Raw genomic sequence first — 16,548 nt, forward strand, 5'->3', positions numbered from 1 at the left:
TGAAGCTGATACATGATATCTGGAATTTGGAGTCTGAGACAGACCAGCAGCAGAAACTTGATTGCGGTGCTGATTTTTCTTATCACATCAAAGTCATTTCTCAATCAAACCAAACATTACTTGACGAAAATTCAGAAGAGTTCTGGATGACTGACTACGTCAATCAATATTGAAGGAAGCGCAGTTGAGTTGATGCGAGCAGAGATTAGAGCAGACGGTTGTAGTTATTTAGTGTGGCTGTTCAGAAATGCAATCAAGTCATGTGACATATTGCATAAGTTATTATTGTTTCCATCCAGATACTTGCTTGTATGTATATTTCTTACAGATATAAAGGTAATATTGATGTAACACTTATTATCGATATCTCTCACTGCAAATTGCAAGTACGATAAAAGTTGCGAAAAGTTATCACAAAAGTGGTATCGGATATTATCTTGTTTCAACTGATACCAACGTTGGGAATACATTTTCACAAAATGGACCTATTACTATGTTGAATGTCATCAGGATAATGGGATATATTCCGTTATGATCATGAACTTGCTGGAAGAATCAGGGTAGCTAAAGGCTGTACCATAGGGAAGCCTCGCTGTATGTTGCTGATTGTAAATGTTTCGCACACTTACTGGGGTAGCATGAAAATTAGTCCCGAAACAAATACGCAAGGAGGAATGTAATGTGACTATAGAAGACTGCAATGACAGCAACGTGGAAGATTCTGGAGATCTTATCCCATAATATGGTGACATTCAGCAGTGGATTCAAAGACTGCATCTCAAGGCAGGGAGAAAAGGATGCACTGCGAATGATGTTGGGTGCCTTCAAGTTTGTGAACTACAGACACTGCTCAACGGAAATGCCTTGCTAGATCACTAGGTTACTCTCCAGTCCCCAATTGCAGTGCAGATGGCTGATTTTTATGCACTTGGCAATCATTTTTGCATGTTACCCGTCATATTACAACTTTACAAGGTGTCAAATGTCTGTGTTTTGGTTTGCAATCAATAGTGTCTTCTGGTCAAAGATATCGGGGGCACCGGGCAAAACTTACAATACTCCGTAAAACTCCGGAAAAATATCTGTTGTAAACTCCGACTCCACTCCGGGTATCACAAAATTGGCAAAACTCCGCTCCGAATCCACTCCGACTCCGCTCCGGTGCTCATCACTGATGGGCGACCGGGTTGTGATGAAGTATCTCAATCTCGAGCGGATTGCCATGACGATCCTCTATGCTGATGACGTTAGAGGTGGATGGTGACGTGGTTGTAGTGGTCGCGGGGACGTGATCGTGTAGCGGATGTTCGACGACAATGAATTCTCCGGAACCTTTTGCATTAAATATATGTCTGCATTAAATGTAAGTATGTGTATATGCGCTCGGCCCGCATCATTCGTTTTTGATTACCGTATGCTTATTGCCAGATATAATGATATGGGAATGTATTGTTAACATGAATATTCATATTCTACGCTTCGAAGAACTTGTATATACTCATGATAATAAAACAATGATAAGTATATTATAACTAAAAGATATTACTATATTTATGTGATGACAAAATATTATTAGTAGCCTATTATATAGTAATAATATAATGAATAATAGAGATTAGTTGCCTAGCTATTACCAAATTAGTGAAAAAGCATTCTAGGTCTAGTTTTTTTCTGAACACTGAAAGGTAGAGATAAACTGAAGATTGGAAGTAGAGATAATCTGAAATCACTTTAACTTGAGTAAGTGATGGTCCATGCAAAGCCATATCCCAAAACTATTTTTAACCTTGCAAAATCGAGAGCGCTAAGTGTAAGTAGTTTAGTAACGAAACTATATATAGTATATAGAGGTAGAAAGGCGGAATATCTATCAACAATAAGTGGGCAAAAAGTAGGTCTTGTAAACACCGTAGACTGCCGCAGCTCAAGCTGCGGCCCGTGTAAAATTAGGGCCTTTGAAATATACAAGCATATTCTTGATAAATTTGAGTGTGAATTATTATTAATTAAAAATATTTATATTTTAATGAATAAAGATAACAATGACATGTCACCTTTGAATTGTTGTTGATGGGTGACGTAATCGACGGCGATATCCGAATTCGAATTCGCGCTCGGATATTTACGAACCGAATCGATGATTGCGCGACAAAGCTTCTCGGCCTCCTCCAGCTCTTGTGATGTCATACTTGACGCGTCCATCTTCCCTGTGACTTCTTGTCCATGTATGATCCGATCCGGCATGACGTCGCGGAATTCCCCGATCCCGATCTCTTTTCCTGCGTGTTGCCGCGAGATCGCGCCGTAGAGCCGAGATCGAGTCCCGATAAATTGTTCGAATTCTTCTCTTTCAATTTTTCCGTTTCTGTTCGAGTCAGCGATCGTGAAAACGAGTTCTGGAGCAAAAACACCGTCCGCTCCGAGGATGCTGCGGACAAATATCGGATTTGCATTGAAATTGTTCAAAATTGGAAAAATACATCCAACAATTCGTATCTTTCCGGAATTTATTCACTCTAGGCTTGGGAATTACAAATCCATACATAAAATATACTTGTTTATTATTTTTACTCATTGTGAATGTAAATATTTAAATTTTCCACGGTACTGGGAAACATTTGGTAAAGAGGAAAGTAAATTGGAGCTTCCAGGATGCCGCGGATATACGAGGGTTTATATCGAAACGAATTCCAGATTCCGAAAAATACGACCAATAATACATATATATCCCTCATTTCTTCACGCCCCAGAGTCGGAAATTACATATACAATAAATGGATCCCGGGATTCTGCGGATATAAATAGATTTTTAGAGTACGATAATGATGATGATATTTGCGTCGATATTTACCAATGTTGAACACTACGTGACATGAATTAGGCAGTTCAATCAAGCGTTGCATAAAATGGTTGCATATGAAAATTGGGCAATGAGCCCATATCCGTATCTTGCAGATTAGTACGAATGAGCTGGCCGTTTTCCGAAATGTGTTTGACACTCGTCAGTCAGTACATGGACTATTCATTCTTTTTTACTTCATTCCGTTTTCTTGTTTATGTTGTTTGCATGCGATATGGTATTTTATTGTATTGGATTTACTGATTAGTTTGGTAATTTCATGGATGTGCTTAACTGTTACTTGCCATTTGTATTTCAGTATACCTGTGCACAGAATGAGGGATTCGACACTACTCGCCATACACCTATATATGTAGGCCTATGGTATTTTGTTCCAGGATATAATTTTATTCTGGCTAAAGTCTCATTATAATAACTGACACATTAAATTTGATAAGTGGCCGTATGGGTTTGGGTGATGATGAAAATGGGGTCGTGCACTGCATGCATGTACGGCGTACGTGTATCATGCGCGCACTTCAGATCGCAAATCCTCTCAAAACACACTTCCATCACGCTTGATAGTTTAGAAATGGGTATTCTATTTTGCAGCACACAGCGTGTCAAAACCGGAGAAAGAGGAGCTGTAGCACTTTAGAGAGTGGCGTACCATTGAAGCTCTTTGGCCAAAATTATTCACTTGTACTATCCTTGTTTTCGAAAGCTACAAATTAAATTGTCAGTGTAGGCCTATTGCTTCATCGCGCCATAAACAATTATACTGTTAGTGCTGTGACCTACAACTTTACATGCGCGTTATAAAATATGGGTTGGTTGGTTTGGAGTACATGCATTGTTCATATTAAGAACTGCGTTCAGCATTCCTCAAATTTTTGGCGAACTAAATTCAAAGTGAGCATACGTCTAAACTCCATGTTCAAGGGATTTAAAAGTAGGGTTACCATATTTTGGAATCAGAAAAGGAGGACACTTCTTCAAAATTGTCAAACTTAAATTTTTCCCACTTCGTGTTCGGTTGACTAAAAAATAAAGGTTAAATCTCCGGCTCAGCTCCCGAAATAGCCGCCGGAACGTTATTTCAGTGCTGATTTACTGTATCTCAGTTCAATTTTACTCCATATTTAACCGAAATTCTCAAAAGAGGGGACAAAATCACAAAAAGGTGGACATTTAAGCGTCCTCGAAGGACGTTTTCAAAAATCTGAAAAAGGAGGACAAATCCTCCTAAAGGAGGACGTATGGTAACCCTATTTAATAGTCATATAAAGCAATAAAACAACACCCAATACAATTAAATTCCTGATATCGCCGATCGCAGATATGGATTCGGGATGTGTATAATGGGATCAAACCAAATACGTATGAGACAATACCCGATGGTTGTTATAAGAACTTTGATTTGATCCCGAATATAGCATATAATTAGATTACTTGAGTGGGTGCAATTGAAGCGTGGAATATTTCAAATAGTAGAGTGAAAACCCGGAAAGACCGACAGGACTTCGACCTCTTACCCAATCTTTGAAATGTTAAGGGGTGAGGTGGGGTGCAATACCATTAAAATGTCTGAAAAGGGGCGCTAGAGAAGGTCAAGACCCTCTGATTGAAACGCAAATAGCTATAGGGTATCGCACAGTCACACACTCACACAGTCTGTGAGTAATATCTCGAACCTGTCTTTAGTAGAGCGATAGGAAGAGACGCAATCCTCCATCACATCACGTCCGCCCATCACCTTCCTCCTCACCGCGCGTATCACGTCGCACAACATATTCCTGCCTTCCAGTTCGGTGACGTCATAAACGTCCTGCCAGGATTCTCGCCGTTTTTCGCCAGCCACTGAAAAGCGCGAGGGATTTGAAATTTGAATCTGTTGCGGTGTTGGCGGGAAACTCACTACCGTAGAGCAGCTCGTGAACGAACACGTAGAAATCTTGTTCGGTTAGTTCTGTGACGTCACGATGAACGGTGCCGTAGATTGCGTGACCGAGGGCGCTCGCCACTGATAATGTCTCTGATGACGTCTGCAAATATATCAAATAAAACAAATCATGACATATATTTGCATATGTATATAGGTATGACATAGCATACATATACACATGTATCGTTTATCACACGTGTACATTAGGGTTGTTCAGAATTGACCGACTTTCAAAATGTCGTGGTTTTCAGTCCGATTCCCATGCCTTATACCATAAAAACATATTCTAGGTACTTTTTTTCGTAATTCATCCCTTGCATCCGTGTGCACATTGAGCTGGAAGAATATCGGCTAAAAATAGGGGATTCCCCTAAAATATGAGTGTCGCTATTCGGACTAGGCTAGTAAAACGTCATATATAAGCTGGTTTTATGTAGCTACTGCGGTTGGAGTGCTACATAACCTCACTATAGAAAGTATTGTCAGTTCAGAACACCATTTTCATGTACCACACTGCCTTAGAACTCCTCAAAACTGCCTAAGACTGATAGTCATTTTGTTGGATCACCTGTCCTACACTCCTCAACCCTACCCGAGATTGTTCATCAATTGCCGCGATCACCACGTGCAAGAATACAACTGAAAATTATCATTCACTCACAGCCACATTATAAACATCACATTGTTCAAAGGAAACGAAACAAAAAGGCAAAGAAACAGATCAACTTGGCAAATACTACTTAAATCAGGTCCGGATGAAATGGTTGCTTTAGAGAAATCGGCATATCTGTTTCGTGATCTTCCACGGCTTGTAAGAGGCTCGCTCGCTGTTCTTTGTCATCTGTTTTGAAAGCATCAAAGTCGGTATTCAATTTCACCAAACGCTCTGCTGCGCCGTTAACTATTTCAACGCTACTCACAAATTCTTGAGCAGTCACGAAATGCGAATCAGTATGCGGATGCCATTCCGAAACTGGAAGACTAAACCAATCATGTTCGACATGTATAGCATTGAATAGAAACCATGATTCCGGTTCAATTAAAGCAACCATACCGATTGACTCAGAGACAGAGTCAGAGATTAGACTCAGAGGTATAGCCTACCTCTGCGAAATTGTTCAAGGATTGGCATTTGCAGCAATTTAGCAGCCATCGCTTCCTTCACTTTGTCAGGAATCTTTGGTTTAGCCGAGAACATTGTTGATACCACCGTTTCCTCGGTGAGATGCCAATGATGTTCACGCATCTTTTTATATGCCACATCAGCAACTGTAAAATCGCACAATGAAAAGTCTGTCATGCCATGAAGGAATTTGAGATCAATATACTGTGCTTCACATGCATTACCAGTTTTCAACCAAGCTGAATAATAAAACAGGGCAACTTTCTAATGAACTCTTCAGAATAGCCCATTTGCTTTCTCCACATGAACATTTTTGACAGTACAGCACTTGACTCATCCATCCAGTGCTATTAGTAGCACCAGGCTTGTGAAAACGATTATCAATATATTGGGAAGCTGCAATCGCCAAGGTGCCTGTTGCACATTCTCTGTAGTCATTTCTTATCAAGACTTCTTTCTGCTTTCCATTATATGGCTTCATCAGTGGAATTATTTCTTGCTTAGCTTCATCAGCTTTGATCGCCAACCAGCTGCATTCATCAAACTGAAGCGTTTTAGAGCTTCTTAATTGATCAATATCTTTCCACTTCTTGGAAGGTATTAAAATCTGTGTTTTCAGGGCCTGTGGTCGCAGATCCAAACACACTTCACTTCCAGACCTCCCCGGATGACTAGTTCATGTATATGATGGTGACAAGCAGAAGTAGAAAGTAGAAAACTTTCCTGTTTATCAATTCTTCAAGTAACAGAACCGCACCTTTTTTTCCCCATTGTTTGAGGGTGTTGTGTCAAACACAAGTGCTATGACATTATTTGTTTAATTATAAAGTTCCAGCAGTTCAAATGACAGATCAGCCTGTCACCCTGTGGATATCAAGCTATATCACCCTGTGGGATATAAAGCTGTATCAGCTGTATCACAGCTGTATCAGCTGTATCCCGATCTTATAGGCCGATGTTATCATTAATTATTGAAAATTTTTGCGCTTCACGCTAGCTCACTAAACATTACAACAATAATTTCGTGGCAAAAGCGAACAACGTCATGGGGGACGGTTTATCACCCTATAAGAGCCCAAGATTCCAGGTTTTTTTCTTTTTTGGGGAGCCTGACGAAGTGCTGTTTCGTTCCTGCCAACGGCCGGGTCTACACACCCGGAGATGTTTAATTTTATTATTCGAGGGGTCCTACCTTTTCAAACACACCTCATTCAGTTCTACCGGCCGGTAGCCTAAATTAGATTACGTGAGCAGACAGACGTTATAAAAATTGATAGCAATCTATATACAATTCCCGATCATATATGGACCGACTTAGTCATGAAATATAGAAATTTCTCATTCTTTGCGCGTGTAGGCGAGAAAAGCTGACTCACTAAATGTGTGACAGCCTACTAGACTATTTCGCGCATCCCAGACATAGTATAGACCTGATACTAATTGCAGAGTGATACCTGGGTGAATCTCGGTACGGTTTGTCTATAATATGGGAGCAGCGATGATTCTCAAAGTTAAAGTAATTTAAAAAATAATAATAAAAAAATCAAGAATTGTTTGAACACAAGACACCGATTCCATACAGGTAGAGTGATACAGCTGATAGAGCCGTGTTACAGCTGATAGCTGATACAGCTTTATATCCACAGGGTGATACAACTGATACAGCTTCATATCCACAGGGTGCTACAGCTTTATATCCACAGGGTGATACAGCTGATACAGCTTTATATCCACAGGGTGATACAGCTGGTACAGCTTTATATCCACAGGGTGATACAGCTTTATATCCACAGGGTGATACAGCTGGTACAGCTTTATATCCACAGGGTGATACAGCTTTATATCCACAGGGTGATACAGCTGATACAGCTGATACAGCTTTATATCCACATGGTGATACAGCTGATACAGCTTTATATCCACAGAGTGATACAGCTGATACAGCTTTATATCCACAGGGTCTTGTACAAGTACAAGTGTACATTTACACTGTGCCGTGTCAACTATGAAGGCGACCGTTAGGAGGGACTTCGTCAGTTAAGATCTTGTACTATAGATTAATATGTGAATATGCAGGTAGTGCTGGTATTGCAGGCTTACCGGTATTCCAGATCACTGCTGGATTATTCCTAGTAAGAATTGGAGCCACTGAGTACACCACCGGTGTGCAAGATTCAAGAGGCATTTCAATTAAGGATAACCAAACATTTGAATCTAATACAAACACAACACAACACGTCAAGGTCGTTGCAGTTGTAAGTGTCCATAACAACTGTTGAATCCAATCTCTTGTTACAGATACTATTCATCAGTTACATGTCTGGTAAAACAAGGCGGGCATATGTTTGTTAATGAACGGCACCTCAATGCTACAGTACTGGAATTATACTTCAACAGAAGTGCACTGTTGTGAACTGCCAATGGCTGACTCCCAGTATATGGCCACAGCATTTGTGGACCATTTGCTCTTACTGAAGCCATGAAGATGCCCACTCCCTTGAATGGAGAAGCCAACACAATCGTCAGGACACGATACGACCCTGAGATACGGCCTGTCTTTACCATATAAACACTTATAGCCTATGTAACCGCGAAAGAGGGGTGGAATCTTCCACGTATACACAATGGATATATAACTGTCCTATCCAACACCCCAAGATGACGCGTTTCTGCCTGCTTCGTTGGTTTTTATTTTATACAGACGAAAAACGGTTTTCTGAAAGCATTAATACACAGCGAATTAACACAAATTGTTTAGTACCGGATAAATCAATATATACTTACTTGACGGTGTTTCCTTGAGGACAGTTACAAATTTCGAATCAGACTATTCATAATAATTATTTTAGGATCTATAAAAATTGCGATATAAATACGATTGAATAAGATTGATAGTCGAAATATTAGCATCTGATACAAAGCAGGCAACGAGGGCGAAACTGAACGACAGTGAACTATATAACAGTTACGTCACAAAGGTCATACAAGGTTTATTGAACCGTGATGTTTATGGCTCTTGAAGTCCGAAATCGCGACTTCATCCTGGCCCTTTAAAAATTGAAAATTTGAATTTATGCAAGTTTGGCAATTTTTACACAACTGCTACTTCACAATGAGAACACAAAGAAACGAAAGGTTACAATACTCAAAAAACTGTAACAAATTTCAGCTCTCAACAGTCACGAGCTTCACAGAGAAGCACCAATTTGTTTATGGGTCGTTTCAAAATATTCGTTTTGGTAAAGACTCTCACACTTCTCACCAAACCAGACTTGTCAGGTAGGGTTTCAATCACACGACCTAGCAACCACATGTTACGAGGTAGGTTTTGATCCAACACAAGCACAACATCACCTACAGTGATATTTCTTTTCTTTTCATTCCATTTTTGGCGAATCTGAAGTAGTGGAAGGTATTGTTTCTTCCACCTTGTCCAAAAAAGATCAGCCAAGTACTGGACTTGTCTCCATCTTTTTCGGGAGTAAACATCTTTGACATTGAACACACCAGGTGGTAGCATGGGTTTATCTTTCAACAACAACAGACTGTTAGGAGTTATTGGGGTCAGATCATGAGGATCACTAGACACAGTTGAAATGGGGCGATTATTCATAATTGATTCACATTCGCACATCAATGTTAATAGAGATTCATCAGACAACATTTGTTCATCACACAAAGCACCCAAAATCTTTCGCACTGTTCGAATTTGTCTTTCAAATACACCACCATGATTGGATGCACAAGGGGTCTGAAAGAACCAAGTTATTTGTTTTTGCACCAAAAAATCTTGTATTTTTGTTTGATTCCAAGTTAAAATGTTTTGCCTCAACTCTTTCTCACCAGATGTGAAGTTGCTGCCATTATCTGACCGTATCAAACTGATTTGTCCACGGCGTGCAATGCAGCGACGCAGTGCCATAATGAAAGAATCAGTGTCCAAACTATTCGCAATTTCAATATGGACAGCGCGAGTGGTTAGGCAAGTGAACAAAACGCCATATCGTTTCAATTCAGATCTACCACGCTTTACCAAAAACGGACCAAAACAGTCAACCGCAACTGCGTGGAACGGCGGATCATTCGGAGTTAATCTATCAGATGGTAGATCAGACATTTGCTGAGATTCTGGTTTTCGTTGACGTTTCCTACATGAGACACAATTTTTCAGAACGGATCGTACTTTGGAATTGATTGTGACAATCCAAAATCTTTCTCTGACTTGGGCTATAACATATTCCCGGCCACTGTGGCCACATGAAACATGAGCATCTCGAATGACCAATTCTGCTATTGGACTCTTTTTTGGGATGATTATCGGATGTTTTGAGTCGTAACCAATAGGAGCATTTTGATTTCTGCCTCCAACCCGCAGGGTCCCATTATCCAGAAATGGTAGCAATTTGTAGATCGGGCTAGATCTTTTGATTTGTCCATCAGTCTTCAGTCTTTTTATTTCTTCAGAGAAGTGCTTTATTTGCTCATGACGTATAAGCATTTCTTCGGCATCTTTAACTTCGGTTAAAGTCAATGCCTCGTTTGTCAGCTTTGCATTTGGTTGTTTGTTTCTCGCTTTGGCAAGAAGATTATTTCTGAAGCGCAAGACCCATGCCAGCACCCTTTTCAGTCGGGTCCAGCATGAGATCTTGGAGATAAGTTTATCAAGAACAGAATTTGGAGTGGTAATTGTAAGAAAACACAATTTGTTTGGCTTTTTGATTTCTGGGTCATCACAAGACAACTCCTCTAGAAATGTTGGTTGTTGAGGCCACTCCGAAGAATCTTTCCACAAGAATTCTGGACCGAATTTCCACATGTCGCAAGTCAAGAATTCAGAAACAGTCTGGCCCCGAGAAGCAATATCAGCAGGGTTTTGTTTTGAAGGTACATATCTCCAGTCTGATAATTCTGAAGACTCTTTGATCATATTGATTCTGTTCGCAACAAAGGTTTTGAAAGCTTTGTCTTTGTTTGTGAGATATCGCAAAACAGTTGTGCTGTCAGTCCAGAAGTATGAATCGTCAATAGGCAGGTCCAGCTCTTTTAGCAGAAATTTGTTATTACTGGCAGATATTGTTGCAGCGTACAACTCCATTCTCGGAATGGTAGAACCTTTGATGGGGGCGAGTCTTGTTTTTCCACAAACAAAAGAACAGTGAATCTCACCTGCATCATTCAGATATCTCAGATAAGATACTGCACCATAGCACAACTCAGAGGCATCTGAGAAGTGGTGAAGTTCGATTCTTGTCACCTGTCCAAACTTTGACGGTTTGAAACATCTTGGAATCGTAAAGTTTTCAAGCATCGGTAGTTGAGATAACCACTCGCACCAAATCTTTCTGGCTTCTTCAGGTAACGGGTCATCCCAATTGTAGCTATTTTTGCATAAGTGCTGCATCAATACCTTCATTGGTTGCACTATAGTTTGCGCCATTCCCAGCGGATCAAAAATTGAGTTCACGATACTCAGAATTCCTCTTCTGGTACAAGGTTTGTGTTTTTCTTTGACGCGGAAGCACCACGAATCATCTTCTATATTCCACGCAAGCCCCAATGTCTTCTCCATCGGTAGCTCATCAGTTAACAAGTCAATATTTTTCAGGTTTTTGGCTCTGTTTGATTCTGGTATTGCTGCCAGTACTTCTCTGCAATTGCTTGCCCATTTTGTCAGCTCAAATCCACCTTTGCTTAGCAGAGAGCTGACATCTTCCACACGACGAATTGCAGCAGGAGTATCCTCACAGGAATCAAGAAAATCATCAACGTAGAAGTTCCTTTGAACCGCATTTATGACATCAATGTCATAGGCATTTTTGTTATCTTCAGCGACAGTTCGTAGAGCAAAGTTGGCACAGCTAGGGCTGCTCACAGTCCCAAATAAAAACACAGTCATGCGGTACGTTTCAAGTTGTTGGTTTGGGTCATTATCCTTCCACCACAGAAAGCGTAACAGGTCTCTATCAGATTCATCAACCTTAACCTGGTAGAACATTGATCGAATGTCACCTTGGATCGCAACTTCATTTCTGCGAAAGCGCGATAAAACACCAACAAGGTTGTTTGTTAGGTCTGGCCCCTGTAACAGAAGGTCGTTCAACGCCAGGTTATTGAATTTCGCAGATGCATCAAAAACAACGCGGATAGTCCTCTTTTCAGGGTGATACACACCGTGATGGCTCAGGTACCAGGTTTTACCAACTGGCCCATCATTGTGAACCTTCTCGGCATATCCATTTGTGATCATGTCAGACATGAAAACTTTGTATTCATCGAAGAACTTTGGATCCTTTTGGAATCTTTTCTGCAGATTATTGATTCTTTGTTTTGCTTGATGTTTGTTGTCGGGCAGTGTTAAATCCGGATGTTTCAATGGTAATTCCATTTGGTAGTGCCCGTTCGAGTCAAGTAGGATTGTCGATGACATCTTTTCCATAAATAGTTTATCATTTACAGAGAGTTCAGTTTTGTCATTTGCTATGGAATTGACATCATCGTGACACATCCTGCACAAAGGGTTTGGATTGGTTTGAATGAAATAGGAGTGAGGTTTGAAAGGTTCGGATTGTTTTGGGCATGTAAACATCCATCCGATGGCACTTTTCACTGCGAAGTAATCCTCAGGTCCGTAGATAATTTCCAGAGGCTTATGAATTTTGGGGTTGTTTTTACCAATCAGCAGACCGATGTCTCCAGAAAGATCTGAGATTGGAATGTCTTCAAATTGTCGAAATTGATGTACATCACTTTGTGTTGGCCGCAGGTCGTTGTCTAGAGCGATTTTCTCTGTAGATATCAGTGACTTCAGAGGTACGTATTCTGATCCCTCGTAATCAGAAATCTCTAAACCACGAACAATGGTTGACTTCTTGGTATTTTTAGATGGTTCGATTGTTTGGAAAGTTACGTTTCGCTCGGGCCCAGCGAGACCGAGTAGTTTCACGAGTTCTTCAGATATGAATGAACAATTGCTTGCATTATCAATCAATGCCAAAGTGGCGATGTACTCGTCAGTGCCAACGATCCGTAGTCTTGCCAAGACTACATTCAGAGTAACACATTCATCATCATCATATTCATTGTCATCGCAGGAAGCACTGAAGAAAGAGGTAGCTTCTTTTGAATCAGAAATTTTGCCTTGGCCTTCAATTTGTTCATTTGCCGAATCCAAGGTTTTGTTAGCAACCTCTTTTATCTTTTCTTCAGGTGGGTGAAGAAGTGTTGTATGATTGCCTATGCAACCAGGCCTTATACAAGCTTGAATGCGTTTGCATGCTTTTCCGAAGTGTCCCGACTTTAGACACTTGAAGCAGAGCCCTTTGGTTTTGACGAATTCAACGCGATCAGGATACTGCATTTTGCGGAACTGGACACATTGATTCAAGAAATGCTTTTCGTTGCACATGAAACAAAGTTCCAATGTTGGAGTCACAACTTGTGTGCTGAATGATGCCTTGGGCTTGCCAGTTTTGAATACACCCGTCACTTGCTTCTCGGATATTTCATGATTAGGGTTGGTATATTTACTAGTGATTTCTCTAATTTTCTGGCGAACATAGTCATTTACATGTTCAACAGTCAGTTCGGTTTTCAGGTCAAAAGTGACCTCCGCCACTAAGGTTCTCCAACCAGGCTGCCAGGAAGGGGGAAGTCTCTCGGCAATTTGTTCAACCATAGAGCGTGAAACATCACGAATTCTTCCAAATTTGGTCAACTTATTGGTACAAGCAGTTAACGATGCATGAAATAACAGCAGAGAATCGTTGTCACCTTCTACAAGTTTCGAGCCATTTATAACAGTGTTTATGTAGCGGTCACTTATTTGGAACGGTTGGCCAAAATTGTCTCTCAATACCGCAAGAGCTTCATCAAAGCAGTTTTCCATATCTTCACAAGCTTTAACAAAAGTATTGGCAATACCACGGGTATATTGCAAAAGATGCATCAACTTCTGCTTTTGCGACCATGGTTGACGATTCAAAGTAGCATTTATCATTTCCTTGAATGTATCAAATTCAATTGGGTCGCCACTAAAACATTTTGGTTCCAACTTTAATGGAACAATTTGATCACTGGGTTTAACCTGGTGAATGACATACGGATTCTCACATTGAATCAAGTTTGTCGGTTGGTTAGGCTTTACATTGAGATCAGAGTTTGCAGTTGTTTGAACTGCGCAGCCTGCTGTTGCTGCTTGATTTGAATTAGCTGGCACAAAGGGTTGTACGCTACCAGATGCAAAGGAACTAGGCAAATTAGGAGTTATTTGTGTATCAATCATGGGAGGCGCTACAATAAAGCGACTATTTTTGGCATCAATTACAGGCGATTGATTTTTGGGTGCAATGCATGCGTTCAAACGAGCAGTCACACAGTTACTGTTAGATCTTTCACGCACACAAACATTCTCATTCATAGCATTAGACATTTGGCGAGAACTGTGAGACATGATATTAAAAGGAATAGCCACACCTGCGTATGAAGTATTCGGAGATATCGGTGGAGTTACATTTGGAGCAACACTTGTAGACGCTTCAGCAATTGAAGTTATTACATTGTTCGTAGGTTGAATAGTAGCACTTGCTTGCTGTAGTTGTTCTGGAACATTGCTTACTTGAGGAGCCAGGCTCCTGTTTTCAGATGGCTGCAGTTCTTCCGCTGTCAGTTGAGGTGAACTTTGCGTTGATACACCACGTCTAGTGAGTTCTAGTTCTAGTTCACATGTATTTTGCAAATGTTCTCGTCTTACACGGCGAGCTGTTTCGTCAGCATTTTGCTGCATCCTTTGTTTAATCATTTCACATTGTTGATTTTGCCGTCTTTGTAGTTCTTGTTCTTCTTCCTCCAACTTCCTCTGCTCTTCCTCCAACTTCCTCTGTTCTTCCTCCAACTTCCTCTTTTCTTCATCTAGTTTCTTTCGTAGATCTTCTGCTAACTTCTTTTTTTTGTCTTGTAGATTGGCTCGGGCCAACGCAGTTTGATTTATAATTGATTGTATTTCAGTGTTCATTGAAGCCTGGATATCTTCAATATCCTGTTTTGCTCGTGCAGAGCTTATTTCTTGCAGTTTCCGGTGATAATTTACGACATTTTCAACATTCATTTCACTATAGCGAGATTTAGTTGAATGACTTGATGTAGAAGTACCGGTACCTGTTGATGACCGATGACTTGAACTTGATTTGCTTGAACTTTTCGCTTTCAAGTATTTGTGCTCTAAAGCCTTTGACATGGATCTCGTTTGAACTGATGATTTTGATCTGGCACCATGAGACCTTGAAGACTTTGGTTTGTCTTTTGTTTTGGTGACTTTGTTGTCTTCTTCGCATCTCGGCGTCACATCCAGATCAGGATCTTTGGTTTGGTTGTTGAAATCCATGACAATGACAGTTGAGTTTTTCTTTGTTGATTGGTGCACTTGTTGAGTGGAATCGTCAAAAAACTTTATGTAACCGCGAAAGAGGGGTGGAATCTTCCACGTATACACAATGGATATATAACTGTCCTATCCAACACCCCAAGATGACGCGTTTCTGCCTGCTTCGTTGGTTTTTATTTTATACAGACGAAAAACGGTTTTCTGAAAGCATTAATACACAGCGAATTAACACAAATTGTTTAGTACCGGATAAATCAATATATACTTACTTGACGGTGTTTCCTTGAGGACAGTTACAAATTTCGAATCAGACTATTCATAATAATTATTTTAGGATCTATAAAAATTGCGATATAAATACGATTGAATAAGATTGATAGTCGAAATATTAGCATCTGATACAAAGCAGGCAACGAGGGCGAAACTGAACGACAGTGAACTATATAACAGTTACGTCACAAAGGTCATACAAGGTTTATTGAACCGTGATGTTTATGGCTCTTGAAGTCCGAAATCGCGACTTCAGCCTATAGGCTATAGGCCTGTACGATGGAGGAAGAGAAAACTCTGAAGATTGCTTTCAATTTGCAAGGTTTAGTCAAATCGTCGCAATAACGCATAGACCTCTCCTCAGTCGGCCCAAGGTAAGTTTGGCTGATTCTAGTGATACGCTATTAAATGAGCGATTTACATTAATCCTGATGTGGTTAAAGTAGTCTGCATTGCTACTCAAGTAACAGTCGTATTCCCGGGCGTACTGGTATTTAAACTTCCTCAAGTAGCTGTAGAAAGTGAAATGCCTTCAAGGTACTTAAGTTTGGAGATGGCTGCTTCAAAATTACAAGATGTATCTTCGAAAATAGGCAACACCTACTTGAGTACTGCAATGAAGTAGAAGTTCTTCATTACTGACCAACTCTGCATACATCTATATATATTCTTAATGTTAATTTGTGTCTTTAAATACATCATTTGTTCATTTTTGTTGCAGATTCCGGAAAAACAAACGCGATGTTCCAGCATTTGCATCACGTCAACAGTGGATATCCTGATATATTATACTGGGCACATTCCATTGAAATCTTGGCAAAGATGGCCACGATCTGAATATTTGGATCTCGTGCCTCCTCACCGAGATAATTTTTTGACATGGAATTATCTATCGCTCTATCGGAAAATCTGCAAGACAATGATACTGAATATTTCTTAACTGATAAATGAAATGAAATGCTTCAGGAGGCCCATTCGTGATGTACCGTTAA

At 40.3% G+C, this 16,548-nt stretch overlaps 2 protein-coding genes and 1 long non-coding RNA gene across 4 annotated transcripts; all 3 read right to left on the reverse strand.

Moving 5' to 3' along the window:
* Positions 1–1,168: 1,168 nt before the first annotated feature.
* On the reverse strand, positions 1,169–4,962 carry LOC145439958 (uncharacterized). The gene is made up of 4 exons (XM_080317627.1): positions 4,758–4,962; positions 4,534–4,699; positions 2,055–2,428; positions 1,169–1,332 (listed from the first exon to the last, which is right to left on the reverse strand). The coding sequence occupies exons 1-4, from the start codon at positions 4,954–4,956 to the stop codon at positions 1,169–1,171; spliced, it is 903 nt and encodes a 300-aa protein (XP_080173753.1). The 5' UTR covers positions 4,957–4,962.
* Positions 4,963–5,405: 443 nt separating this feature from the next.
* On the reverse strand, positions 5,406–6,721 carry LOC145439495 (uncharacterized). The gene is made up of 2 exons (XR_013915243.1): positions 5,889–6,721; positions 5,406–5,625 (listed from the first exon to the last, which is right to left on the reverse strand). It is a non-coding gene; the product is annotated as an uncharacterized LOC145439495 (long non-coding RNA).
* Positions 6,722–8,573: 1,852 nt separating this feature from the next.
* On the reverse strand, positions 8,574–15,812 carry LOC145439498 (uncharacterized). Of its 2 annotated transcripts, none has more exons than XR_013915245.1 (2): positions 8,692–15,812; positions 8,574–8,623 (listed from the first exon to the last, which is right to left on the reverse strand). XR_013915245.1 is itself a non-coding variant. In XM_080316976.1 (2 exons), exon 2 carries the CDS (start codon positions 15,284–15,286, stop codon positions 9,080–9,082), a length of 6,207 nt encoding a protein of 2,068 aa, XP_080173102.1. In that variant the 5' UTR covers positions 15,287–15,487; positions 15,556–15,812; the 3' UTR covers positions 8,574–9,079. The 2 variants fall into 2 exon arrangements, 1 of the variants encoding a protein (XP_080173102.1); XM_080316976.1 differs by having other exon boundaries at positions 8,574–15,487; positions 15,556–15,812.
* Between the last annotated feature and the right edge of the window lie 736 nt (positions 15,813–16,548).

Source organism: Botryllus schlosseri, chromosome 5 (genome assembly GCF_051294905.1).
Source record: "Botryllus schlosseri isolate E-star chromosome 5, Bs_hap1, whole genome shotgun sequence".
Lineage (NCBI taxonomy): Eukaryota > Metazoa > Chordata > Ascidiacea > Stolidobranchia > Styelidae > Botryllus > Botryllus schlosseri.

What these genes read in the sequence shown, in the direction of transcription:
- LOC145439958 (XM_080317627.1), bottom strand. Translation starts at nt 4,956, where the DNA reads ATGTATGCTATGTCATACCTATATACATATGCAAATATATGTCATGAT. An exon ending in TCACGAGCTGCTCTACGGTA is followed by an intron (nt 4,700 to 4,757) that starts GTGAGTTTCCCG and finishes CGCGCTTTTCAG; the next exon opens with TGGCTGGCGAAAAACGGCGA. An exon ending in TATCGCTCTACTAAAGACAG is followed by an intron (nt 2,429 to 4,533) that starts GTTCGAGATATT and finishes ATTTGTCCGCAG; the next exon opens with CATCCTCGGAGCGGACGGTG.
- LOC145439498 (XM_080316976.1), bottom strand. Translation starts at nt 15,286, where the DNA reads ATGGATTTCAACAACCAAACCAAAGATCCTGATCTGGATGTGACGCCG.